Raw genomic sequence first — 27,495 nt, forward strand, 5'->3', positions numbered from 1 at the left:
TGAAACAGCTGATATAGTGTCTTCATCAATTAATGTTCTTGGTCTTGTTCTGGTCCACATAGAGGCGTTATGGTAGATGCCTGTTTTATTTATGTATGGAACCCCATCCCAACCTTCTTTCTTTCTTTCTTTTGTTTTTCCCACAGAATAGTTATAATAAATGGAAGTATGGTGTCATATGCTGCCTCCTCCCCAGTAAACACTAACTGTGGTTTTTCTCTGTGTTTCTTCGTGCTGTAGTAAGCCACTTCAGTAATGGCAACCTCTGTACTTAATTATGTTTTTTTTACACTTTTATTTTTGATATCTTAAGCTTCTGCAGTAGTACCTATAGCTCTCAACTGTATAGATTTTCACAGAATGTCCAGATTTTTGCCTCATATTTTTTTGTTAATTTTTCATAAAATTGTGGCTTTCTATCAAATTAATGGTAAATCATTAATGACTGAAGTTAGAAAATAATGATAACCATTTAAGTTTCAGACTTCACACCCTTCAGAAAATTCATGCTAATGCAAAACCTGTTATTCTATCAACTTTCTAAGTTCATAAGAGCAATATTTAAAAATTGTCCCTATTTTTGGGCCTTCGTCCCACTTTTATGTATGACTTTGTACAGATTTCTTGCTCTGAGAGGTTGAGAGATATGTGCAGTACAAATCATGCAATACCTCATGCCTGTGCGAAAAACATTTTTTTTACTTCCTTTTAAGGAAAGAAGACAGGAGCTGGATTAATGTGTATTGAAAGTCTTCTTCTTCTTCTTCTTTCGGCTTTTCCGGGTTAGGAGTTGCCACAGTGGATCACCTGTCCTCTCATGACTGGCAGTGGAGTTTTATGGAGTCGAGTTGCCAGCCTTCCACAGAAGGCACACACAAGCACACACTCATGCCTAGGGTCAATTTAGAGTGTCCAACCCACCTACTGCATGTCTTTGGCATGTGCGAGGAAACCGGAGCACCCGGAAGAAACCCATGCGACCACAGGGAGGACATGCAGACTCTGCACAGAAGGCACCCCAGCTGAAGATCGCACCGGAGAACCTCTTGCTGTGAGGTGGCAATGCTAACCACTGCACCACCGTGGCCGCCCAATGTGTATTGAAAGTCTAATACTGAAAAATGTTTTATATCATCTTTTTAGTGAAGCTTCAGGGGACATTCAGAGTTCATTGGCATGCTGAACTGGGTTAGATTACATAGCTAAACCCTTTAAAATCTCATGGATAAACTCTGCAACAATCAGAGGATGGTGGTTAGGTGCAGTCCTGCAGTACAACTGCACACAACAGTGCTAACATCTGCAGGTATAGATTTAGACAGATTGTGTGAATGGTTTCTTAAGAAATTTTAGAAATAATTAAACTTACTGTTTGGAATTCATAAGTAGAAAACTCACATTTAATTATTACAGCCAACACTTTCTTACCAAGTGATTTTTAACCAAGTTAGCATTGTCGCCTCGCAGCAAGATGTTCTCCAGTTCGATTCTTGGCTGGAGCACTTTCTGTGCAGAGTATACATGTCCTCCCTGCAGCTGAGTGAGTTTTAAAGACATGCAAGTAGTTGTGTATGTCTTTGTGTGTGTCTGTGAAGACTGGGTGCCAGACTGGGAACTCGACACCATAAAAACTCCACTGCCAATTAATCTGCGGACCAGTGATCTGCTATGGCAACCCCTAACAGAAGAAGCTGAAAGACATCTGAAGTGCAGCATTTTAGCTTTCTCAAGTATCAACAACAGACAAAAATTGTTTGTTGGTACAGTAATAATTACTGTTCTTGATCTGTAACAATTAAATGCATTTGAAGGTATTTTATACTCTTAACATTCTAATAGTATTAGAAACAACAATCACTTTCTGCTTTTGAATTTGAAGTCCACCCTCCCTTCTGCTTCAGTTAAGTTGAATTATCCCTGATGTTTATCCCACTAATCCACAAGTGCAAAGCTTTGCACTTTCAAAACTGCTGACTCAGTAGAGTTAAACAAAATGCAGAGAGCAATGAAATGGCTTTCATACCATAAACATCTGTGTGTTTGTTTACAGCTTCCATGGCAGCAATGGCACAGAAAACTGTTCTCATTACAGGATGCTCTTCAGGAATTGGTTTGTCACTGGCTGTGAAAATGGCAAAGGATGAGCAGAAACGTTTTAGAGGTTTGTAGCCTGCTTATTGTAAATATTACCTTTTGTAGTATGAATATTATAAATGTCACCTTTAATGCATTTGCTACATTTTTGCCAGGTGGAATAAGTGCTTCCCTGATGCAACCAACTCCTAAACATTTTGAAGATAGGAATCTCATATGTTAATTATAAATAAGTTAAACTGGAATATTGCGATTTACACAGCAGCTGGTAATCATACATCTAGCAACCACTTTTATAGCCATATATAACAGCATTTCGCCTGTCCTGTGATTCACAACACAGGTCTATTGCAGAATATCTAACCACAGTAAAATACAAAGACAGAAGTAACAATGAACAACCTAACATACTTTTTACTGAGCACATTGTCAGAAACAGTCGTCAGAGTGGATTACTAGCTGCAGTATCTTTTTTGGTAAATACTCTATGGCCCTTTGTAGCCAAGGGGCAGCAGAAAAGTCAGTTCTAGTCTTTGTATCTTCACATGCTGTAAATTAGGCAACTATGGGAAATGAAGTAAGAATATCCAGCAGAACATATTTTGATCCGGTTTCTGAAGATAATTTTATTGTCCCATCATGATTAACATTGAAGCACGGTAGTTATTTAAGTACACGGAGTAAGCATAAAATACAGTAAAGGTAAGCAAATACTATGGATTTATATAGAAAATAGACATCAAAAGCCCTAACCACCATATTTCAGTGGAAACCAGTTTTCAACAACACTAAAATATCAGTGGTAAGGTGTAATAACCAGCAGTATTAGACAATATACTTCTAACCCTTTGCCTTCATAACTCAGTGAGATACATTGTCATAATTCAATACCCTCACTTTCACGTAGGATTAAACCTACAATAAGTGACTACAATAGAACAGGTATCTATTAAAATCCATTTCAGCTGGACATGTTGCTCCATGGGTGGAACCGAGATGTACCACTTAGTGTTGCTGCTGCCAGACAGTACTTGGTTTACCACATTGGTTCCTGCCTGGGGGGCTTTCTAGGCTGTCTGCATACCCTCTTTTTGTGTGTGTGAGTTTTCATCTTATGTTCCACTTTACAACCACATCCCAAACATGTGTTGTAGGTGAGCTGACAATCCTCCAAATTGTTTGAAGACATCTATGCTGTTTGTTAGTGAGGGTTTGCCTGTGTGCCTCTGTGTATTTGACTGTACCACTGAGTGTCTGTACATGTGATTATGTGTATGTTCTGTGTGTGTTTGTATGTGCATGCGCACTTAGATATCTTTGTGTGTCTGTGTGTGTATGTGTGCATGATTGCATGCATGCATGTGTTGTACATGTGCTTGTGTGTGTGTATACATGTGTGCGCATGCACGTAAGTGGATGCATATGTATGTGTGTGTGTGTGTGTGTGTGTGTGTGTGTGTGTGTGTGTGTGTGTGTGTGTGTGTGTGCTGTGAGGAGTTGCTGGGATAGGCTCCAGCTTCCCTGTGACAGTATAATGGATCAAATGAGTAATGTATAAATTAATGAATTGCAATTATTTGGTGACTACAATATGAAGGAAATATGGAAGATAATTATTTACTTTTAAATTCAGCTTGCACTTTAAAATTAATATTTATCAACGACAGAAACAACTATTTCATAACAGATCCTCTTTAAATTGGCATTTTTGCATTTATTGTATAAGGTATTCAGACCTAAAAGTTTCAAGAGAAAACATTGGTATAAAATTGTACTTGAATGTTTGCATGTGTGTGTATGAGTGCATAATGCAAGAAAAATTTGTTAAAGTTCAGTATCGTGATAATAGCACAATTGTAGTTTATTTCACTACAACAGTGTCAAGTGATTTCATTTCATTTTGCGTGCAGAGATGCTTTTGTGACATACAAGAAAATAGTTACCCCAGAAAAAGACAGTAAAAAAAGACTATTGCTTTTTCACACGAGATTTTAAACTCCTTTGATGATTCAAAGGAGTCTGACTGTTGAAAGAAAGTACTTTTATTTGCTTTCTAAAAATGTTTAAGAACAAAGTAATCACTAATAATTTTAAATAAAGAACTAAAAAACTTGAATAATATTTAAAAGAAAAAATTAATAATATTTGCTTTCTAAAAATGTTTAATAAAAAAGTAATCACCAAGAATTTAAAATAAGGCACTAAAAATTCTTGAGTAATATTTAAGAGAAAAGTATTTCTATCTGTCAGGTGAGATTCCTTTTGCTGTAAAATTCACAAAAAAAATGTGACTGAAGAATTTGTCAAATCAAACAGTGATTTGATAAAGACAGTTGGGAACAGTTCACTAACAACAGAGAAGTAGTGCAATTTACTATTAATTTACAGCTGCCAAATATTCTTCGGAGAAGTGGGGAAAGTCAGAGAATGAACAAGCACAATGCCAATATTAGAATTCTGTTTAGTAATTAAGTTACAGCTATAGGCTATCTGTAGAGAGGAATGGGATACTGCGCAAGTCATCCAGCTGTTCAACTGAAATAGAGCAGGTTTAGGAGTGTAGAATGCATACTGCAGTAGTATCTAGGGACACTGTCCCATTAACGCTTGTAGATGACAAGTATCAGTTGTAGTACTAGTAACAAATTGGAGACAGAATGCTGAAGCACTGAGGGGGTTGGGGGATAACCCCTAACACACACACTGAGGAATGTTGGAGTACTACCCTTCATTGCACACATGATGGATGTCAGACAAAGCTCTCTGCAGTTTAATATGTTGTATCACCTTTGTTCTGATTTTTGATTAGGCAGATCACTCATTCACTATAACATATACATTACACAATATAGACACCTTGCTTTATTGAGTGTTCTGTACTTAAAATCTGTTTTAATTCTGCATATATATAGAGGCAATAAAATCAGTTATAATTCCCAGATTTTATCACTTAAGAACAGAATTTATTTTTTAAAAAAGAGAAATCAGTGTCCCTAGCAACATGGTGAAATTCCTGTGAAATAGTTAGGCACAGGCTAGATTAAGACTGAAAAGCAAGTAAATCTGCATGTGTGGTCACTATGCTATATTGCATGTATGTTTATTACATGTTATGTAATCAAGCTAAAACATTTTTATTGTTTGTTTGTGTCTTTCGGCTTTTCCCGGTTAGGGGTCGCCACAGAGGAACTCCTGTCCGCTAATGATTGGTAGTGTATTTTTACGTACCGGGTTACCAGCCCTGACGCACAACCTTCAACGAAAGCATGCCCCATTCACGTATGCCTCCACACAGAAGACGCTCTAGCTGAGAATCGAACGGGACAATGTCTTGCTATGAGGCGACAACGCTACCGCGGCACCACCACCACAGTTCACAAGCTAAAACATTTTTATTAATCTATTTAAATTTGTTTACTGGGATAGACTGTTGATCAAACAATGACAAATTACAGGCTTAGCATGGTTTATTGATATACTATATCAAAACAATGTATAGTATACAAATAACAATAGTTTGCATTTATGATAAACAATGTATACATAGAAGATGTAACAAAGTTATATAAATGGGAAAGAAAATGGAGAACAGAGTTAAAGTGATGGAGACTTCTCTGAAGCAGTCACCAAAGCCATAGACGAGGGTAAGGTGGTTCACACAGCCTATCTTGACCTCACCAAGGCTTTCAACACCATCCCCCATTCTGGAATTATAGCTAAACTCACTAAACTAGGTATAAATCCTTACATCACAAGATGGGTTGCCAACTGGCTCACTGACAGAACCCACACTGTAAAAGTTGTAGACAACAAATCTGACTTCAAACCAGTGACAAGTGGAGTACCACAGGGTTCAGTCCTGGGACTGCTCCTGTTTGGTATCTACTTCTCTGAAGTACAGGCTAACACAGAAGGCCTTTGGCTAATGAAGTTTGCAAATGACTGCAAACTAGGAGCCATAGTCAAGTCTCCAAATGATGTGGACATCCTACAGAAGGGCCTCACTGAGAAAGATGCCTGGTGTCAGAGCCATGGCCTCAAACTCAATGCCAAAAAGTGCATTGTCATTCCCTTTGGTAAAAACTCTGTACCCATGAACTACCACATAGGCGGCAGTCTACTTAATGCCGAATATGTGATAAGAGACCTTGAGACCCAGGTGGACAGTAGTCTCTCCCTTGATAATTACATTGCCACAGTTGTCAGAAAATCCTTCTACATGGCATACCACATCACAAAAGATTTCTCATCCAGGAAAAAACAGGTCATTGCTCCCCTCTACTCGACACTCATTAGACCCATTATAGAGTACAATGCGCCTTTTGGAATGTACCTCACAAGACATCTGCAGCAGCTGGAAAGGCCACAGAAGTACCTCACAAAGAAGATTTCTGGTCTCAAACAGATGATCTACACCGACCGTCTCAAAACACTCCAGCTTTACTCCGTAGCATATCGCTTACTCCAAGGTGATTTCTGCCTAACATATAAATCTATGTCAAACCCAGAGCTGTTGGACATGCTACACCTAAAAAAATCAAAATCCCTCCGAGTTACATGCTCTAGGGACCTAAACCTTGTCACCACAATAAACAGGACATGTGGAGGGATAGATTCCTGTCCCAGAGACTTCCCATACTCTGGAACAAGCTACAAATCTATGTCAAGCAAAGCTCCTCATTAGCACTCTTCAAGAAAATTCTTGATGAGTGGATGGGAAATAGGAAATACACCCTGGGGATCACTTCTGTGGCTCTGCTCGACAGGGGCACAGGAAATAACTTTCTTGAGTGGCATAAGCCAGGGAGCCTTGTTGGCTAGGCTTACTTAGGCCCTTGGGCCGATAGCCTAATACCTACCTAAGAACCTATGAGATATGGACAGTAAGTAGCTAAGCTAGGAAAGTTAATAGAAATCAGTAACATATAAGAGAAGACTGGATTATACATAGTGGGTTTAAAGCATCATTTTATAAAATTTCACATATATACAGATATACACAAATACTCTAAAAAAAAAATAATACATTCTATACTGTATTGCCCTTGTGTAGTGAAACAATAACATGTTTATGGAGACTAAGAAAAGGATGTAAGTCATTTATTTTAATGCAGAACATAAAATGTGCATTTCGATATTGTCAGGGATTGCATTTTAGATATATGATTACATTAACTGTGGTAGAAAATTACCATAGGTCTACTTAGTCTATCAAAGTTTATCCAACCTATCTGGGAGTTGGTGGCGGCAGGCCAGGTTGGACAGGAATGAGCGTCCTTTGCCTGCTTGTCCATCTCAGGGGGTGGTGGCTAATCTAGCTCACCCATGGGGGGATGGCTCTGCTGAATAAATGATGCCAAGTGGACATTACACTGTTCAGGAAAGACATGCGTGTGAAGGAATATATGCTTCCCATGAGGACAGCACATTGAGAGAGCCATTGTGAGGAACATGAACTCTGGTAGATGGTCCTGCAGACTGGTATGCTCCCTCCCATAGACTCATCCCTGTCTAAGAAACACATAGGCTGATTAGTCCCCCCCAGAAATAATATGAATGGGATATAGGCACCCACCTGGGTAGGAAGGTGAATGAATGTCACCCTGAGAGAGGAACAAATGGGTCAGTTGGGTAATAAAAGAGAAGCCATTGGGTGAGACCTAGGGGGTGGCAGAGACAAAAAAATAATGTAATCTATGAAGAATGTTCTGTAATAACAATGAATGTACTGTTTTTGGTATATCTTTACTGCAATCTACTAATGTTTTTTACAATTATTTTGGCCTTCCCCATCCATGACCATCAAGTCCTATCTAATTCTACTCACACACTTCTTCCCGTACCAGTTGGCTGAAGCCACACTTTTATCCAAGGTAAGAGTTGGCCTTACGTGAGCTGTCATCCTTGAGTAGGTCAGAGTTTTGTTAAGTTTTTTCTTTGGTCCCTCTACCAAATCCAAGGTACAATGTAGTTTTAGTCTGGATGTGTGCAAATACAGCAGCTTTGTGAAGCTGAAGGTTTTTCTGTCAGGCTGCTAACATTACTGCAGTTAGTTAGGCCTCCTTTTATGTTTCTTTGTTAATTAACTTTTTTTTAATTTAAATAGTGCCTCAGCCCTGAGCCTAATAAATCTTCATTAGTAAAACAACAACTCAATGTGTGTGTGTGTGTGTGTGTGTGTGTGTGTGTGTGTGTGTGTGTGTGTGTGTATATATATATATATATATATATATATATATATATATATATATATATATATATATATATATATATATATATATGTATATATATATATATATATATATATATATATATACAATGTCCACTAATCACTCATAACATATTTTTGTGTTTGCTTGCTATAATGCACAGTCTTTTCTCCTGTCTTTATCATTTATGAGTTGAGATACTCACCGCTATCACAACTATAAACAACAGTACAGACAAGATTTAACATAGCCTTACATTTATTCATTTATGTTAAGCAACATTCATAGTATCTAAGATCTTCAGACTTCATGGCTCAGATACTAATTATCCTATTTCTCAGTTATCCACTCTAACACAGATTTCTCTCATCTAGGACCCAGTGTTTGGAACTCACTCCAGGCATCCTTTCCCATCTTCCAACTCTTGCTTCATTTACAGATCAGCTTACAGTCTGTTTGCAGCAACAAAGAGAATATAATGTACTAGATTTGTTACTTAAATATATACCCTCTCCCATTATTTTTGGATTAATTCTTCTTGACTCCCTGGTCATAATTGTCTTGGGCATTACTTCCTGTTAATATGTAATTATATCTAGTTAATTCCTATACTATTCTTTGTATGTTATTGTTTTTTTATGCTATACTGCCATTTGCATGCTAATTTTTCTTTCTGCTGTTATGTGCAGTTTATTACTTTTATAACTAGGTTGTCACCAAAGGGGCCCCATTATGTTTCAGTTGACCTACCTGCTAAAGAAACAAATAAATAAACACATAAATTAATACATCAATATAAACAAATAACGAGGCTCATCAACATAGAGAACAGAACTTGAGGACTGAATGCAAAAAGATGCTGAACTGAAAAGTGGTGAATTATTGGAAGATATTGTACAATTTCATGTGGCAGAAACACCAAGACTTCAATAAAAATAGTGGTTTTCCTTAACCTGGTTGACTTTGTCACATACAGAATCCAAAAAGTAATAACAGGTGAGATAAAATTAGCAGTTCAGATTTCAGTGCAGCAAACAGTTTATTTCATTAACCGCTTTGGTGGCAGTACCCACTTAAGGTGCAAATACAATGTCCAGGACTAACAGCCTTAAGTACATCTTCCAACTTAACAGTATTCAAGAAATAAAAAGTATATTTCAAATGTGTATGAAACATATATTCAAATTCTCGTATCACTAGGACTTCCACTAGTAACGGTGAATAAAGTCTTTTACGGACAACTCTCCAGTTAGACAGTCCTAGGTTTTGGGTCTATATTATTTCATCGAATGGCAACATTGTCAAAGAGCATTTAATTGGAAATGACATTCATCAAACCCTCATACACCCCCCGCTAATTATATATACCAACTCCTAGACTGCACTACAGTGGGGAAAGGGCAAATTTCCTGATCCATACCATAATGCATTTTCATTCAGAACAGTTAAATGAACATTTCAGATGAAATGCAGTTCGACAATGTGACCGTTCGATGAAATAATAGGGACCGCAAAGTTTTATTTTTTTGGATCTTTCCTGGTAGTTACAAGTTCCCAAAATACTCTCCCATCCCAGACCTGACTTCTCCAGTCTCAGTTTATCTTTCCATTTACAAAAAGTGTTCCAGGCTCTAAGCTGCAGCTATCATATTTTAAAATGAACAGTCCCTATGTTTGTCCTTATTATATGTTCTCCATTACAAAGGTTTTATTCTCTCTCTAACAGACACCTGAAATGTTTTTATTTCTAGCATTGCCTCATTAAAAGTCTCTTCTTAGCCTATCTTCCCTGTCTATCAGACACACTGCAAATGGAATCACCATTATATGTTACAAAACATGTATGTATGTATATTTATATGTATACCTACCTATATATGTATTCAGGCTAGTGTTGATTCTACTAAAGGTAAATCTGAGCAGAACAGGCAGTAATTAAAACAAAGGTCCAAAGCGAGGAAAGGATAGCTAATTTAGTACAAAAAAGTAGTCCTACGGGGTCAGTTGCATATACCCCATGGATCTCCACTATACTAGGTTTAAAGTATGACACATTAAAATTTTATCTTGGCTGTGTTTTTCTTGAAGTTTTTTACTGAATTCTTTGTCTGTGAAACCTTTTACACTCTGCTTAGCATTAGTAAATAAAGGAGATGAAACACAGCAACATAACATCTATAACAAAATTATAGATACATACAGGAGCAACAAAATACAGAAGCAGAGTTAGTGAAATTGAAGAAAATAACTGAAAGTTGTTCAATATGGTCTGCTGAAAAAGAATGGTAACTAAATTAATTCCCCTCATCAGTAATTACACAAGAAGAGAAAGGAGACATATATCCTGCCATCTGAGCAGGTTACAAAAGTCATGTTAAACAAATTATTTTTATAGAGATAACAGCACTTCATAAGCAAAGGGTATACAAGGTAATGACCTGATGGATAAATCCTAGTGGTACTTCCTGGCTTTCCTCTTCATTTAAGCTGTCCACTCACCTTACATTACCCTTCTCCTTTCATTCATGGCTATCATGATCACTGTGACCTTAAATTGGGTCTATATTAAATGCTCGAAGAGGGGTTACATCGAATGCCTCTTCAGTGACACGTAAACACTGGCTGCACTAAACTGCGAACGTTCAAAACAGTGATTTATTTTCCTGGGAAAGAAATCATTAGTACCAAAAACACATACACAGAATTTCAAACAAAACTGTGCCCCCTCACCCTCCATAACTAAATATAGCAACTCCGAGATCGCACTACAGTGGGATAAAGGGCAATGTCATGGCTCAGGACAAGTGATTTTTTTTCCCTGGGAAAAAAATCGGTGACCTGAGCCTTTGCTATTTTCAGATTTCGGTCTATATGTGTCGGTGAAATGGCATTCGCTGTAATGCTGTTTCGCCGATCTGATATAGACTCCTTAAATTACTATTTACATCCCTCACACCTATATATGGTAACTCCCTCTTGCCTAAGATGTCTAATGCCAACTCTTCTCATCCATTCTTATATTATATATTATACATTATTTTCCTAAAAATAGCAGCTTTATTAAATGTGAAAGCTGCAACTCATACCTATAACTTATACTTTACTCACCCCCCCCCAAAAAAAAAAAAAAAACTGGAAAGATGTTGCTGTTGTTCCAATGTCAAACTCTGTCGCTCTTCTCCCTCTCACTGCTGGCCCCTATCCTCACTAATGAGTCTTGCTAAAATACTAGAGAAAATTGTTTATACCCTTTTGATTTCCCCCTAGGCAACATGATTATTCATACAGCCATAGTACTTTCAGTCCCCTTCATTCCATCTCTGAGCAGACTCTGACTGGTTCAAGGGTTGCTTATTTTTTACTTTAATAAAGGTTTTGGTTTTGTGCATCACTATATTCTCATCTCTCTTTTTCTGTCATTATGACTTTCAGAGAGACTCCTTAAATGTTTCACCAGTTACCTTAGAAACAGGCAGGGCTAGATCTAGCACAGGGTGACCTAGACTTCTGCCTAGGGCTCCGTGCTGGTTGGGGGACACAGTCTGAAAATAAAAATACAAAAAAAAAAAATGCTCAGTTTGGGTTCTGTGTGTGTGTCTGTGTGCACAAGTCTCATTAAGAAAAAGACTGCTCACTTTTCTGATGATTTTGAGGTGCAGGAAGTCTCTCTCTTCGGCTCTGAGAGAGACTTCCAGCAGCTCAAAATCATTATAACTGTCATGCTAGCTATCATGTTACTGCAGTTGCTCCCATATTATAGATTTTGTCTTGCTTACCTGAATACAGAAAGCTCCGAGAGAAACTTATCCTGCTAGTCAGAGAGGGCCCAGAGGCTCTGAGACATTGCTGCCACTGTAGTCTCTTGTTGTTCTTGCCATATCAGAGATGGGTTTAATTGATTGCTGGTATGTGGATCAGACAAGGGTTTTATTAGGACATCAATACTGGCATATGGATTTGAGAGGACACAGACAGCCAGGTAAAACATCAGGAGATGGATGCTTTTATGCCAATTTAAACTGTTTGTGTTTGTTTGTTTATATATATATATATATATATATATATATATATATATATATACACACATACACATATACACACACACACACACACATGCGCGCGCGCGCGTGTGTGTGTGTGTGTGTGTGTGTGTGTGTGTGTGTGTGTGTGTGTGTGTGTGTGTGTGCATGCGTGTGCACTTGCATGCATCTATGTATAAATAAATTGCTTGGATCTTGCAACTCAAAGCATAGCTTTCAACCTCTTACCTGCAGTATCAGGGACACTGTTTTATGCCATTAACTGGGAAGCTGAAAGAATAAAAGAATGTGAATTAACATGCATTTTTTTTAAGTAAAAGAATTCTATAACTGTACTTATTTTCATTCCTTATTAAGTGTAATACACCACCTTTTCTCATAAAATTAGCAGTTTTAGGAAGTATTGTAAGGGACAGAGCAACATTTCAAGCCATAATCAGGCACAATTAGCGATGTCCCTGAAAATTAGGAACAAGTTAGGAACAAAGGCATGACCCAAAGTAATTATGGTATAAAAGGAATTTCATTGTAGTAAACAGGGCATCCTCATATGAGCCATGCTCTTTGGGTATAATCCTTAGTTACCCTTTTCTTGACTATTGACAACATGGTCATTTGGCTGTGCATAAACTGGATAGCATTGTGTCTACAGGTTTAACGTTAATATTTTAACTCCGAGTACATTTTAATGTAGCTTGCTTTTTTGCAGACACTGGTGTGGAATACACTTTGCTGAATTACAACAGTCTGTATCTTAGTGCAGATGAGCTGCTTTTGCATTGCAGGGTTTGATTCCCTCGGTTTCCATTTGTCTACTGTGTGACTCTGACCTAGTCACTGCACCAGACACTTCCTGGGCTGCCCCTAAAAAGGGACTCTTGTCTGACGTGGGCTGCTTCAAGCTGTTAGTAAATGCACTGCACATGTCTTGTTGTTTAATACGTTACCAAATGCATTTTCAATAAATTTGAGTTTCAAGGGAAGAGAAGTTTACTGTTGCTCATGCTAAGACTGTTTTCAATGTGAGAACATTTTGTTAAGCAAATGGCTGTAAATGTTTTACTGTAAAATTTGTAGTAACTTTTTTTAAATTAAATCCAAAATCTTGGAGATCATTGTAAACATAATAATAAAAGAGACTGCCCATCAATAACTGTCGGAATAAATTTAATATAAAACACAGTGAGTGCTCTTGACATTTACATATCCATGAAGAAAGCTTTTACTGTGTTTTATTTTAAATTTATTCCAATAGTTATTCGTGGGCTGTCTTCTTTTTATAATTTTTTGCTATTTTGGTCATCTGTTACCATAGTACATTTTTTGAGATCATTTTAAAAGCAAAAAAAGAAAATAGTTGCACAGTGACAGGTTTGAACAACATTTTATGGTAACTGACGAGAGACGGTCAAGTCAAGGTATACTGGTATGGTTGTGGTAGGGATCCCCAGTCCATTACCCTGCCTAGGTCCCCATTTGACCCAGATCCGGCCTTGTTATTCGAAATGCCATAGTCAGTATTGTTTCTACAGTCTATAAATCATGTCATGTTATGTAATAATGGAGTCCAGTATCCCTACAGCAGTGCAATGGTCAAGTACTTGAATAACAGTAATTGGAAAACGTCTTCCTTTGCTGGTGGAGGTTACTACAATTTTGCCTGGAGGTACAGAAACCATTAAATTTATTATTTTAAAAGCATGAGTAGAGCCATGGCATGAAGGGATAAACAGGGATATTCCCATAGAAAATAAGACAATTAATGAATCGATTATATTTACATTTGTGGACTCTGATAGTAGGCCGATTCATTATGGACCCATTTCAGTCACAACCCAGGAGTTACAATCCAACATTAAAATGCCAGCACAAAAATGGAATAATGTAATCAAAATATTTCAAGGTTTTTAGTAAAGATTATAGTACTGTGGGGTATATAAAGCAAAGCAAAGTATGTCAGCTGCATAAAGATAACAAAATATTAGGATGATTAATATATATATATATATATATATATATATATATATATATATATATATATATATATATATATATATATATGGGTCCCCTTCAGAAGGTTGAATTTTTAAAAGCTTGACTTTCATATGGCTGAGACCATATGATCGACGTTCTAAAAGTTTGAACGGTCTGAATGGGGATCTCCATAGGGCACGGAACGGGAAGATTTCCCTTTACTGCAATGATCTCAGAGTTGATATATTTAAATAGCAGGGGGTGTGAGGGGGTGCAGGGGGGGCTTGCCTCGCTGCTAGCACTTAGTTTTTTTTTTCACATTTTCAAATATTCAAAGGTTTGATCATATGGTCTAAGCCATTTGAAAGTTGAACATTTGGGTGTTCGATTATGTGAAGTAGACCTAAATATATATATATATATATATATATATATATATATATATATATATATATATATTTTTTTTTTTTTGAGAGTAACACAGTTTATTGTGGAAATGCAGCTATAAAACAGCTTAAAATTTACAGCTGCATAGTGCTGTAAGTAATACGTTGGGGTGACAGACTGAGTTTAAACTATAGTCAGTTGGCTGTAAATGACTGATGTTTAAGTGGAGGAATATAAGTTAAGGAGGGTTGGGAGGTGAGAGGCTAAGTGGAGTAAAGTTGGAAGCTGTAGCATTAGGGTTAGGAGACAAGCTTATGGGTAGAGGGTATTAGTGATAGGTGCTTCATCAGGTGCATTTGTGTTATTGGGGTAGGTGAATGAAGTATGTGCAAACAGATCTTATTTCTGAGTGGGTAATTAGTTGTTCCATGAATCTATTGTATATGGACATGTCATGGAGTTCATGGTTTGGTTATGAGGAAGGAGAAAGCATGTTCAGTGGATGACTAAGTTCTTTGCCCTGTGTAGCACTTGGACACTGTTAGTGACAGGAGTTGATACAGGGTATGTTTGATGCTCAGCGTTTTGGTGAGACAGAACTTGCAGTCATGGTACAGTGACTTATAAGCACGGCTGATGAGCAGTATCTGGTCTCACATTTAAAGGAAACCATTTGGCACACTAGAGTGACACTGGTATTCATTTTAAGACAGACTACCACAAATCTATGGATTCTGTTTTAAACAGTTTGAAGGTCTTTGAGGCTTTTAATGAAAGCACACATCAATAACAACATATGCTAGCCAGGGCCGAAGGATGTTTTTACTGATTGCATTTCTCCCTTCTAGTAAGAAATTGTATGACTTGTCAGTATTCAAATAGGATGGAGTTTAATTTTGCCTTTTGTGTAGTTGATATATATATATATATATATATATAGCCGCATTTATACTGAGGTCAAAGTATTTGAAAGCGGTGACATGCTCAGTGGGCTGTGTCTCATATATTAGGGAGTTGTAGAAGTGCTGGTAATTTGTTCAATTTCCGTGGGATGCCAAAATGTAGCCTTTTGAGGGGTTCCTGATTAGTTGTTTACTTAGCAGTCATGATCATAAATTTTGAAGTGCATGTTAATTATTCTGCAATATGTGATTGAAATGGTAGTGAAGGGGTTGAAGATAATGTGGTTAGCATAAAGGATGATGTTGGCTGCTGTAAGATCAGCATGGAGTGAGATGATAAAGATACTAACAGAACAGGTATCAGGATGGATCCTTGGGAACTCTTGTGGTGATTTCTTGTTGCAATGATAGGGAACCATTCTATTTAACCAATAAGGCCCTGTTAGAAAGATATCTGGTGTAGTATGGAGGAGACAAAACCAGAGTGTGTGAGTGAGATAACTAGCAGTGTGTGACTGACTGGTTCAAAGGCTTTGATAAGATCAACAAATAGGGTCCTGTAAGAAGTTCTTTGTTTTAGTGAGTCTAGTGTCATTTAATGTGTGTAGGGCTGTTTGTGTACTCCTGTGTTTTATGAAGTCATGCTGAAGAGGGCAGACAGTGTTGTATTGGTAAAAGAAAGATGCAAGCTGGTTGTACACTGCTTTTCTCTAGCAGTTTGTTGAGGTGTAGTAAGAGGGACAGATTGATTTATGGTGCTGGAAAATTTAACATTTCTAGAGATCAGGCAGACAATTGCTTTATTTCCAAATATTAGGAAAGATTTGTTGTGAAAGTGTGAAGGTGAATATGTAATGGATATACAGGGATACAAGGTCTCAGTATTTCTTGAGAATCCAGAGGACAAGTCCATCAGAGCCAGATGGGTCATTACTAGGCAATAATTGAAATAGTGTGTCAGTTTTTTTTTTTTCGGTGATTTTCTTAACGTAAAATGGAGGTGGATTGGTTCTAATAGTAGCCTGGGAGAGTTGACTGGGGAATGATTTGGAAGAGGTATTTATTATGTACAGCATGTCTTTTTGAAGTTGTCAGTTAGACAATCTACCTCTTTTAAGAACTATCTAGGATTAGAAAATGCTGATTTGCCTGTTACATAGGTAAATGGTTTTAATTCTTCTTAATGTTCACCTGGCTTGGTTGTATAACTTTATATAGGCGTCATGGTAATGGCAGCTTGCATCTCATAGATAACTAGAAAAATCCAGTAATGCTGAGAAACATTATTAGGCTATAGAGGGAAAGAAAGAGAAAGAGAGAGAATAATTTGCCATAAAATGGGTCCTCCACTTTAAAATACTATTTATTAAGTAAGAATTTGTGTTAATCACTGAGCACACATCTCTACAATGGCTCTACCATTAGAAGGATTACAACCCAAAATTATCCAGATGGGTTTTCTCCTTCCAGCCTTATAGTTTCAAATTCCAGCATCATCCATGCCAAAATCACTTGAAAGCAGAAGGGCTATTTCATGCTTACATCCCAGCCTACAGTGCTAGAACTGGTGGGGGGGGGGGGGTCCGATGCCATAGTGGCAGCAGAGTCTGGAGAACACACTGCTTCATTTGGTGTAGTGTATGTTATTTATGCCGGAGATGGTCTTGCTTTTTACAAGAGTGCATTGTAAAAGGGAAATTCAAAGTTTCTAAGTCTGATACAGGGAGAGAAGAAAAGTCTGAGTTTCTACATCTGAAGCAGTTAGGTAAACCAGAGAGACACAACGCCTTGTAATAGCAGCTGCCTCTTGGAGTATATTATGGCCACTTCTTTTTGAAAGAATCAGATCCCTCACCTGTGGGTTTAAAGATGGTATGGAGGAGGATTCTGCAGGGAGCTATGTATGAAGTTAATCTTCGAAATGTTCATGAAACCCTCAAAAGGGGTAGTAGCTGTTGCTCTACAAAGGCAAAAACTAAGGGAATTACCCCTTCCTATATGATACCTTCAAATAGGAGTGACTGTTTTACAAAGGCAAAACTAAGGAAATTACTTAAATAGGAACTGTTGTTTTGCAAAGGGAAAACTAAGAGAATTACCCCTTCCTGTATGATATCTTCAAATAGGAGGATCATCTACCTCTAAGGCAGAGATGTTTTATTGTGTGAAAAGAACAGGGTCTCTGTTGCCCGTGTATATAAGAGCATGGGACATTAAGTATAGCATGGATTGTTACTGACCTACAGACCCAATAACTCAGCATGCAAAGTAAAATTTTATAATGGTTTCTTTCTGATTTATCTAAATGAAGCACTATATTTGTCAACATAGTTTTTGCACAGTAGGTCTTGTTTGACAAGTTATCTTTCTTTTTTTTTCCAAACACCTTTATTGAATTATCACTTGTGACACAGGCAAATTTACATTCATATAAAAGTAATCAAAATATATTAATATAACAAACATTATACTTCACATGTATTGCTATATATCATATATAACCTAAGCAATATTACATAAATTATTCAATTCCTGCATTTTTTTAAACAAGAGGCATCTTTATTAAACCATCACTTACTACACAGGCAATCATACTTTTATAAAATGAAAACAAATCACACCAGCACAATCCTAGTTGCAAGCATTTTACATCACAAACCATACTGGCACACTCCCAGTTGCAAACATTATGCATCATTTGTAATTTACCCAATCTTTCTCACTCAAACATTACATATCTCATTTAAGTCCTGCCGCCTTTTAAATCTCATTCCTCCCTTGTATGTATTGTTCCCACAATTCCCATTTTTTCTATGTAGTTTGCTCCTACCTTTTTCTAAAGATCTCAGTGTGTTATTTTATCTCTGTTACTATATTTACTACTTCCAGTATAGTTGCTTTAGATTTTGATTTCCATCTTCTAGTAATTGATTTTTGGCAGCCACCGTAATAAGACACAGCAAGGCCTTACCATGTCTGGGCAATTCCGATTCTGTACCATAGTTCAGAAAAATCATCTCCCTCATTAGACCAATATGCCCTCCCAGCATCTTCAACAGTGCATCCCGTAGGGAATCCCTAAAGTCTGCCAAATCACCGCACTCCCAGAAAATATGTTCCCAATTACCTCTTTCTTCCCCTTTACACCTCCAATATTTGCTGCCTGCCTGAGGAAAAATTCTCTGGAGTCTACTTGGGGTATAAAAATATCTATGTAAACATTTCCAGGCAAAAATCCTAAATCTTCTAGATTTTATTGCATATTTGGGAGACATACATATATCCTCTCATTGTTTCTTTGTGAATTGCTTAGCCAGTCTCTCTTCCCAATCCTTTCTAACCTCCTCTGATTCATTCTTAGCAATATTTTATATGCTCTACTAATTATTCCTTTTTAATGGCAGATTCTGTTCTAGATTATATTAAAAACTCTACCAGTGATGGTGTTTCATTTAACCCCCATATTCTTTTCTCTTTGCCTATACTCTGATATCAGTCCCTGATAGGGAAGGCAATCTCTGAACTGCAGTCCAAATAAATTCTTGGCATATTCCCATTCTATTATCTTTCCCTCTCTAGTTATTTGCTCCCAGTACTTTGGGTTCCTTTGCCAGGTTTCTCCAATAAATTCCAGCGCCCTCTTGCCTATTGTCTGTATTTCTAACTGCAGTCATCTCTATCGGAAGAATCCTCTTTCTCCATTCCTGTGTTGGTTTAGTTCTTAGAATACTTTCTGCTACCTTATGGATATAATATTCTGTATGATTATCGTTATTCTCGGGTTCCTATCAGATAGTCGAACTTCTGAAATTTCGACCCTCATATGGTCGAGACCATAAGTTCGAATTTGCAGAAGTTTGAGCATTTCAGGTTTCCATATTGTTAAATGTGGTGCGACCTCAGAGTTGGTATATTTAAGTAGCGGGGGATGTGGGGGGTGCAGCCCCTCATGTAGGGGGTGCAGGGTGGCTTGCCCCCCTGCTTACAACAGTTTATTTTGTTTTCCTTTCTATTTTTTGTTTTTTATTTAGTCGAAGTTTTTTAACTTCCAACAGGATGGTTCAAACATTTCGTGTTCGAAGTTACTAAACTTCAACTATGTAGTATAGACTCATTATTCTCCTTAAAGGCCTGCATCCAAAATCCTAGTCTCTCCTTGCTTCTTGAGCTTCCCCCATTTCATCATCTTCCCTTTCCATTTTGAATTATAGTTTGTGCTATGTATAAGAGTCTTAACTGTGTAGCTCTGAAACACCACTTCAGATTGGGTAATCCCAATACGCCCTGTTGTACTCGAAGAATCAGCTTATCCTACTTGACTCTTGCTGTCTTCCTATCCCAGATAAAGTCTTTCAGCTCTTTACTAATTGCTACCCACAACTTCTCCTCTGATTGCTAAATATATACCTGATTTGTGTATAAGACTAAAGGGATTAAAAGCATTTTAACTGCTTGTATCTTATTGTCCATATCCATATAATAAAGCTTCCATTTTTTCAGTTTTTGTATTCTTTTGTTTAGTCTCTTTCCACATATCCTTAGCTGCTACACTAGAATCATTTTTAATCCATACTCCTAAAGACTTCATTTTATAATGTCCCCATAAATATGGGTATTTGTGAACCAGTTCATGTGTGGTACATAATTTACCACTATTGCCTTTGTTTTAGCATCATTCATTTTATATCCTGAAAAGATCTGAAACTGTCTCAAAATGTTCCAAAACACTGTAATGTTTTTTTTCTGGTTTTGTCAGGTATAAAATAATACCATCTGGCAATAAAGCCAGCGTTTCTTAACTACTATACCAATTATATTCTTGAATTTCTGGGTCCCTTATTTTCTTTGTCAATGGTTCTAAATATAATGGAAATAATAAAGGGGAAATAGGACATCCCTGCCTGGTTCCTGTACTCAAGCAGAGATTATCAGAGAGGACCCCACCAACTTTAATGGTTGCATCTGATCCCTCATATATCCTCCTAATCAACCTTATAATTTTTTTTAGGAAATGTAAATGCTTCCACCGCCCTGTTCATGAAGTCCCAGCTTACTCTGTCAAATGCTTTCTCTGCATCAAGACCCAATACCAAAAGTGGTATTTTCTTATATTCTGCTTCCCTCTGGATCATCAGTGTTCTGTTAATGTTGCCAAATGTTTGCCTCCCCTCCACAAAACCACATTAATCCACATCTATCAATTTTGGTATCATTTTTTGCCATTCTTGTAGCCATTATAGACATAAACTCTCTATAATCATGATTTAGTATTGAAATGGGCCTGTATGAAGCTGGATCTGATGGATCTTTACCCTCTTTAGGTATTACAGCTACCACAGCTTTCTTCCAGGATGTTAGTTATTCTTCTCCTCTTAAAATGCTGTTAAACAAAACCTTCCAGATCTTTATCAGTCATTTTCTTCCTAGCTTCCAAACTTCTGGGAACTTTCCTGCAGATTGGTTATGCATCACAATTTTTATCTCATCTCCTCCTATCCTGTTAGTAACTAGACAAGTTATCTTTGTTTTTCTTGAAACAAGAGTCCAAACCTATAGATTTAAGAAAGTAGGTGGACTCTATATGCTTTTTTTAAAAAATGTTATTGTGTGTATGGATGACCACGACTGTCAACTTACTCTTTTAGGTAGTATAGCTGTGTGGCTGCCTAACTGAATTGCTATGTTAAATACTGTATGTCTGGGAGCAAAGGAAAGGAAAATAATTCTTCAATGACCTGTGTAGATGTTTATTGCGTGAAAAAAGCAGGGTCATTGTTTTCCCTCTCTATAAGGGCATGGGGCAGTAAGAATAGTACAGATTGTTATTGACCAAAAGACCCAATTAACTCAGTATGCAAAGTAAAATTTTATAATGATTTTTTTCTAATTTATCTAAATGGAACACTATATTTGTCACCATATTTTTGCATCTTAGGCCTTGTATGGCAAGTTATCTTTCTTTTTCTTGAAACAAGAGTCCAAAGCTATATATTTAAGAAAGCAGGTGGATTCTATATACTTTTTCTCAAAAATGTTATTGCATGTATGGATGACATTGATTGTCAACCTGCACTTTTAGGTAGGATAGCTCTGTGGCTGTCTAACTGAATTGCTATGTTAAATATTGTACATCTGGGAGTAAAGAAAAGGAAAATAATTCCTCAGTGACCTGTTTTAGAACATTCCTGATTTAACGCATATATGAGAAGTATAGTTTCCCCAGAAATCGTATGACACATGCAGGTATACCGATAATGCCAGACTGGCTACTGTCAGGAATCATGGCACTGAATGCCTCTGGAAAGTACTGGATGTTATTTACTGTTGGTCATTTGAAAAAAGCTTGCTATTAATGTAATTAATTTTGCTCAACTCACTACAGAGACAAATAACTGCTAAAAGCATAGGGATAATTGTTTGCTATTTATGTTGAATACTTTATCACTTTGAGAATAACAATGATAATGAAGCCTATGATTTGTAAGTCAGTGGAATACCCTGCAATGTTGTCTTTAGAATACTTGCTTATAGTATGATTTATTTTGATTTGTTTAACATTACCATTCTGTCCATATTATCATACATGAGCCATCCTCTCCCATTTAAAAGAAGGATTTGCAGAATTATGTATGTATTAAATTGATTTATAGACACAGAAGTTAGTATGTGGGATGGTATTCCTGATGTCATCAAGCACATGCACGCTGTAAATTAATTTTATGCACAAACTAGGTAAATTGCGTAACTATATGAATTTACATAAACGCAAAAATCTAATTGTTGTCAGACGTTAAAGGATGTTTCCAGTTCTCATATATGTATTAATCTATGTAATGAGTACAGTTCTGGTTTATGTAATTATTTAACTGCCCTTAAAAGTAACATAGATGAGTACAGCTTTCTCTAGTTGTCTGATATTCAAACTTATATTCTCAGTTAATGGAAATAACTGTGATTTTATTCTTGTAGTTTATGCTACAATGCGAAATCTATCCAAAAAGGATCAGTTGGAGGAAGCAGCTGGAAGTACTTTGGGAGATACCCTAGAAATTAAACAACTGGATGTGTGTAGTGAAGAATCAGTCAAAGACTGTGTGAATAACATTCCTAACAGAAAGATAGATGTATTAGGTAAGAACTATTGCTGAACAATCAGAAACTTAAGGTAAGAACTATTGTTTTTATATCAGTAACTTAATTAGAATACAATAAGAACCTCACTAAAGTATTTACCTTACATTCACAAAGTGCAGGGTTTGATTCTCATGTGAGGTAATTGGCTAGGCTTAAAATGGACCACAAGGGAAGTTAACCTAGTACTAACCTATGAACCATTTTACTAAGCAACATCAAAATCTAGAACAGTCTGTAAATGAAACGCTGTTTGTGTAGTAGTTAACCATTTTTGTGCTTATGAATGTTTACTTTGTAACTGATAGGTTCATAGGTTTATAGGTAGGTACTAGGCTATCTGCCCTAGGGCATTTATAAGCCTAGCCAGAATGTGTTAGCTTTCGCCTCCCTTTCAGATTTGATTAGATTCCTGAGCCTCTGTCCTGCAGGGCCATACAAGTGATTCTTGGAGTAAATTTACGATTTCCCATCCACTCGTCAAGATTTCTCTTGGAAAGGGTCAGTGAGGGGCTCTGCCTAACATGGATTGGGATTGTATTCCAGAGGGAGGGAAGCCTCTGGGATATGAATCTATCCCTCCAGCATGTCCTATTTATGTGCTGGGGTGCTCTCTGGAGCTTTGAACCAGGTTTCTGTTACTGCACAGATATCGATTTTCTCCATAATGAAGAGTGCCTCGAGTGCATGCATTTTGAGGTTTAGACTTCTGGCATTGAGAAGCATTACCCTCAGTTTTTTGTTTCTTGTGTTGTCTATGGATGTGGGTTTGTCTTTTGAGCCTTGCCTAAAAAAGGCACTACGGGGGTGGCAGGAGCCTTTGCCAGTATTCGAAAGCCCAAGGGTGACAGGTGCAAGCCGTCTCTAGCGAAGCAACGTGGCTTGTCAAGCATGTCATCCCAGGCTGACAGACACTGGATCCCCTTTGAATGACACCAATAGTTTGGCCAATTGTTAAAATTGATCATTTTGTCTTTATACTGTGGCATCATTCTTGGTGAGGGCAAGATGCTACTCAGGGTCAGGGTCATACCGGCCTGGGCTACATGATCAGAGAGCTCCTCTATGTCTCTTTTCATGTAGTCCAGGGAGGTACATCTCAGGTCATTCACACCAACATGGACAATGACAGACTCATATTTTTACTTGCTTTGGAGTGACCTGAGTGCTTGTGTTATGTGGCGGATCCTGGCACCTGACAGGCAGCTTACAGTGACCTTCTCCTTGTTCAGTCTGGTGAGTGGGATGTCAGTGTGCCTGGCAATAGAGTCTCCTATTACTAGTCTATTTGGTATGTTATTTAGCCTTAAGGGCTGCGATTGTGTGGCACACAGACTTTGTGTAGTATGTGATACGTGAATATTGTTGTTGGGTAGCAATTGCTTGGATCTCTGCTTTGGATGTCTCTGCTGTTTTGGCAGATTTTTATTTAGAGCCTCCAAATATGTTTTTGTGTGTTTATGTGTCCTGTTTGCTGGTGCAGATACGATTGGTTTATGTGCGACTGGTTGTGTGGTACGAGTGGTTCCCTTCTCCTCCTGACTGGCTGTTCCAGTCTTGGGTTGAGAGAGCTTGGCCTCCAGTTTGGCTGTATAGTTGCATCTCTCACATACATTTGAGTTTGTTGGAAGGAGGAGAGGGTTGTCTGTGTACATAAGGCAATTGTAACATTGCCTCAAGATTCCCAGATTCACCAGCTGGACTGGAGTGCAGACCTGAAACTGACCTTTGGACATGCCTGAATAGTTTAAAGAACTGTTTTATTGATTGTCCGGATGGGACGAATAGGGAGACTTTTACTTCTATATAGTATAAGGGAGGGTGCAGTGCTAGCATTTGTTAGTGCTCACTGAGAAATTTGAGCAAGTGCTGGGCTGTAAAAGGAAGGTTGAGTGCTTAATTTGAGAGTTTGACTAGTTCTAAGGGAAAAATTGAAGAGCAGACTTTGTGGAGCCGGGAATAGTTTAAACCTGCATAACCGGTGCTGCGTGATGCTGCGCAGTGTGCAAAACCATGCAAATGCGGGTTTTAAAGCAGGGAGATTGAAAGAGATAGGAGTTAGCCCAAAACAGCCAATAAGCTACTAGTTGCTGGGCTGAGACCACTCCTCCAGGGACAGATAGGCTGTTCAAAGAAGCTCCCCACCCTCACTGGTGAACAGAGAAGCTCCCTCCTATCCAAGTAAGGATATGGGCAGCACAGGAACTTGTACCACAGCCCAGAATTCAGCAAAACCCGAAATCTGGACTAATCTAGTTTAGAAAAGGCTGGAAACAAGAATTTTTTTTTTTGCAGAACAAACAGTAACTATACACAAAAAACACTGTAAATACTAGCGCACTTGAGTGTGTAGCCTACAACAGTTAAACAACACAAAAATGACTTTAAATGACTTTTAGAAGTGCAAACAGTAAAAAATAGTAGAGTATTCAAAAAATAGATTTTTAAAATCACAGATATGATAGAAACTCGCTTTTCAGCGAGAAAATGCAGTCACAGGAAGAAAAGCAGAGAAAAAATACTTAATCATTTGAAAGTCTCTCTTTTGTCTCTCTGCTGCTTGTAGCACTCTGCAGGACACCACGAGGAGCTGTGCTGAGTTGTATACAGGCGCAAAACCGCACAAATGTGGGTTTTAAAGCAGGGAGATTGAAAGAGATAGGAATTAGCCCAAATGGCCAATAAGAACTAGTTGCTTTGGTTACTGTCAGTCACTGTAAGCAATAGACCACAAACTACAAGGCTAGCAGTAAATTGAAAAAAAATTGTATTTTTGTATTTTATATCAGGATCCCAATATGATTTTCTCCTGACCTAACAGTGTTATTTTACAGTAAGAAACTATCCTTCATAAAAATAATTAGACATGTATGATTTACGGACATTAACAATGACCTTACTAGGTTTCTGATAAGTAACAGATGTTTAATAAATGTACTAAAAAATCTGTAAATCACCATGCTTAACATAGAAGAATATTTTATGACCATTTATGTACATTGCAAAAGTGAAAGTATGATAACCTCAAAAGAGATCTTAAGCAAAGTTAATGCTGTGACCCCCATGCATGCTTGAAGCTGATAAATTAATCTGCTCTAAGCAAAATATGTTTTACAAATGTAAGAAATATGATAAACCAGCATAAGTCATGTCTTACTTATTTATTCTGTTTTGCAGAATCCTTAATTTGCTGTATGTAGAAGCCACAGAGAACAGTTTTTCATTACTTACTTAGCAGTTACTCCTAGAGGAAGAGCTCTGACATCACTGCTTAGAAATTGATGTTTACTCTACAACATTAGCAATCTTTTTAAAATAAATAATGTGACAATAGCAAGTTCAGAGGATGACATTCAGTTCTGCTCAAACTAAGGAAGCAACAGAACTTTGCAACTGCCCCTTCCTCCACTTACACACAAATCTTGCTTTGTATACAAGAATTGGAAGAAATATATTATTCTTTGCTTATGAAATATGTTCCTTTGCTTATTGAATGTCTTTTTCATTGTTATCTCATGGAGGGCAGAACGACTGACAACAAGGATGCATAGATCAGGGGAACCATAATATATAATCAGGCAAAAGTTAGTAAAGATATTGTGTTACTATATATATATATATATATATATATATATATATATTTATATATATATATATATATATATATATATATATATATATATATATACATATACACACACACACACACATATATATATATATATATATATATATATATATATATATATATATATATATATATATATAAAATGCTTTACTATAAAAAGGCAAAGAAAAGGTAAATGAATGTACAGCTGTTCAACATTTAGCATTGTAGCCCCACAACTTTTGTTCTTGTTTATGTTAACTCAAATGTAGAGCTTTGATGTGAACTGCTGATCCTGCAAAACTGCTCGCAGATGTATGTGCAGTGTGTCTGTCTGCGTGCATGTAGGTGTGTGTGTGTGTGTGTGTGTGTGTGTGTGTGTGTGTGTGTGTGTGTGTGTGTGTGTGTGTGTGTGTGTGTGTGTGTATGTGTGCATGCGTGTGTGTGCATACATGCATCTGTCACTGCAGGTGTGTGTGTGTGTGTGTGTGTGTGTGTGTGTGTGTGTGTGTGTGTGTGTGTGTGTGTGTGTGTGTGTGTGTGCATGTGTGTGTGTTTACATGTATGTGTGTCACTATGTGTGTGCGCGTGTGCGCGTGTGTCACTGTGTGTGTGTGTGTGTGTGTGTGTGTGTGTGTGTGTGTGTGTGTGTGTGTGTGTGTATGCATGTGTGTGTGTGCAGTTTATCATTGATCATTGACAAAAACAGCTGAATCACAAAATGCTGAACCATTTACTTGACTGCACAGACAACTGAAAATGGTCTAAATCACAAAACTATTGTTTCTCCCAAGCCCCACTTATATATACCAACTACAAAAAATGTATTTTTTTGTACTAGTTTCAATGACAGTTCGATGTTACTGTCATTTTCAGTATTTTGAGTATTGAATAATCACTGGATTAAGAATTGAGTATTCATTTCCAACTGATCTTAACATCTGTTCTTATTACTGTGCTTCAGATTAAACATAACGATCCAGGCAGAGTTTTAAAGACTAAACTCCGTTAGGGGTTTGTCTGAGTAACCTTTTTACCCTTTGGTTTCGATGTTAGTTGTGATATTTTGCAGGCACCTTAATGTTTATGGGCAACCAAAATAAGATAATTTAGTTTTAAACATGAAACCAAATAAGCAAGTTGCTGTATAT

General features: G+C 37.3%; 1 protein-coding gene across 2 annotated transcripts in view; it reads left to right on the forward strand.

The window, feature by feature from the left end:
• Positions 1–2,020: 2,020 nt before the first annotated feature.
• Positions 2,021–27,495, forward strand: part of LOC122812813 (retinol dehydrogenase 8-like) — a 157,778-nt gene continuing 132,303 nt past the window's right edge. Inside the window, exons 1-2 of one of the 2 annotated variants that reach the window (XM_044084865.1) lie at positions 2,021–2,161; positions 22,576–22,737. In XM_044084865.1, coding sequence (XP_043940800.1) covers positions 2,056–2,161; positions 22,576–22,737 — 268 coding nt within the window. In that variant the 5' untranslated portion in view covers positions 2,021–2,055. Of the gene's footprint in view, positions 2,162–11,985; positions 12,283–22,575; positions 22,738–27,495 lie in introns of those variants that run through there. The other variant, XM_044084866.1, reaches the window with a different exon arrangement.

The sequence above is a fragment of the Protopterus annectens genome, chromosome 10.part0, assembly GCF_019279795.1.
Source record: "Protopterus annectens isolate FY-2018-M chromosome 10.part0, PAN1.0, whole genome shotgun sequence".
Lineage (NCBI taxonomy): Eukaryota > Metazoa > Chordata > Ceratodontiformes > Protopteridae > Protopterus > Protopterus annectens.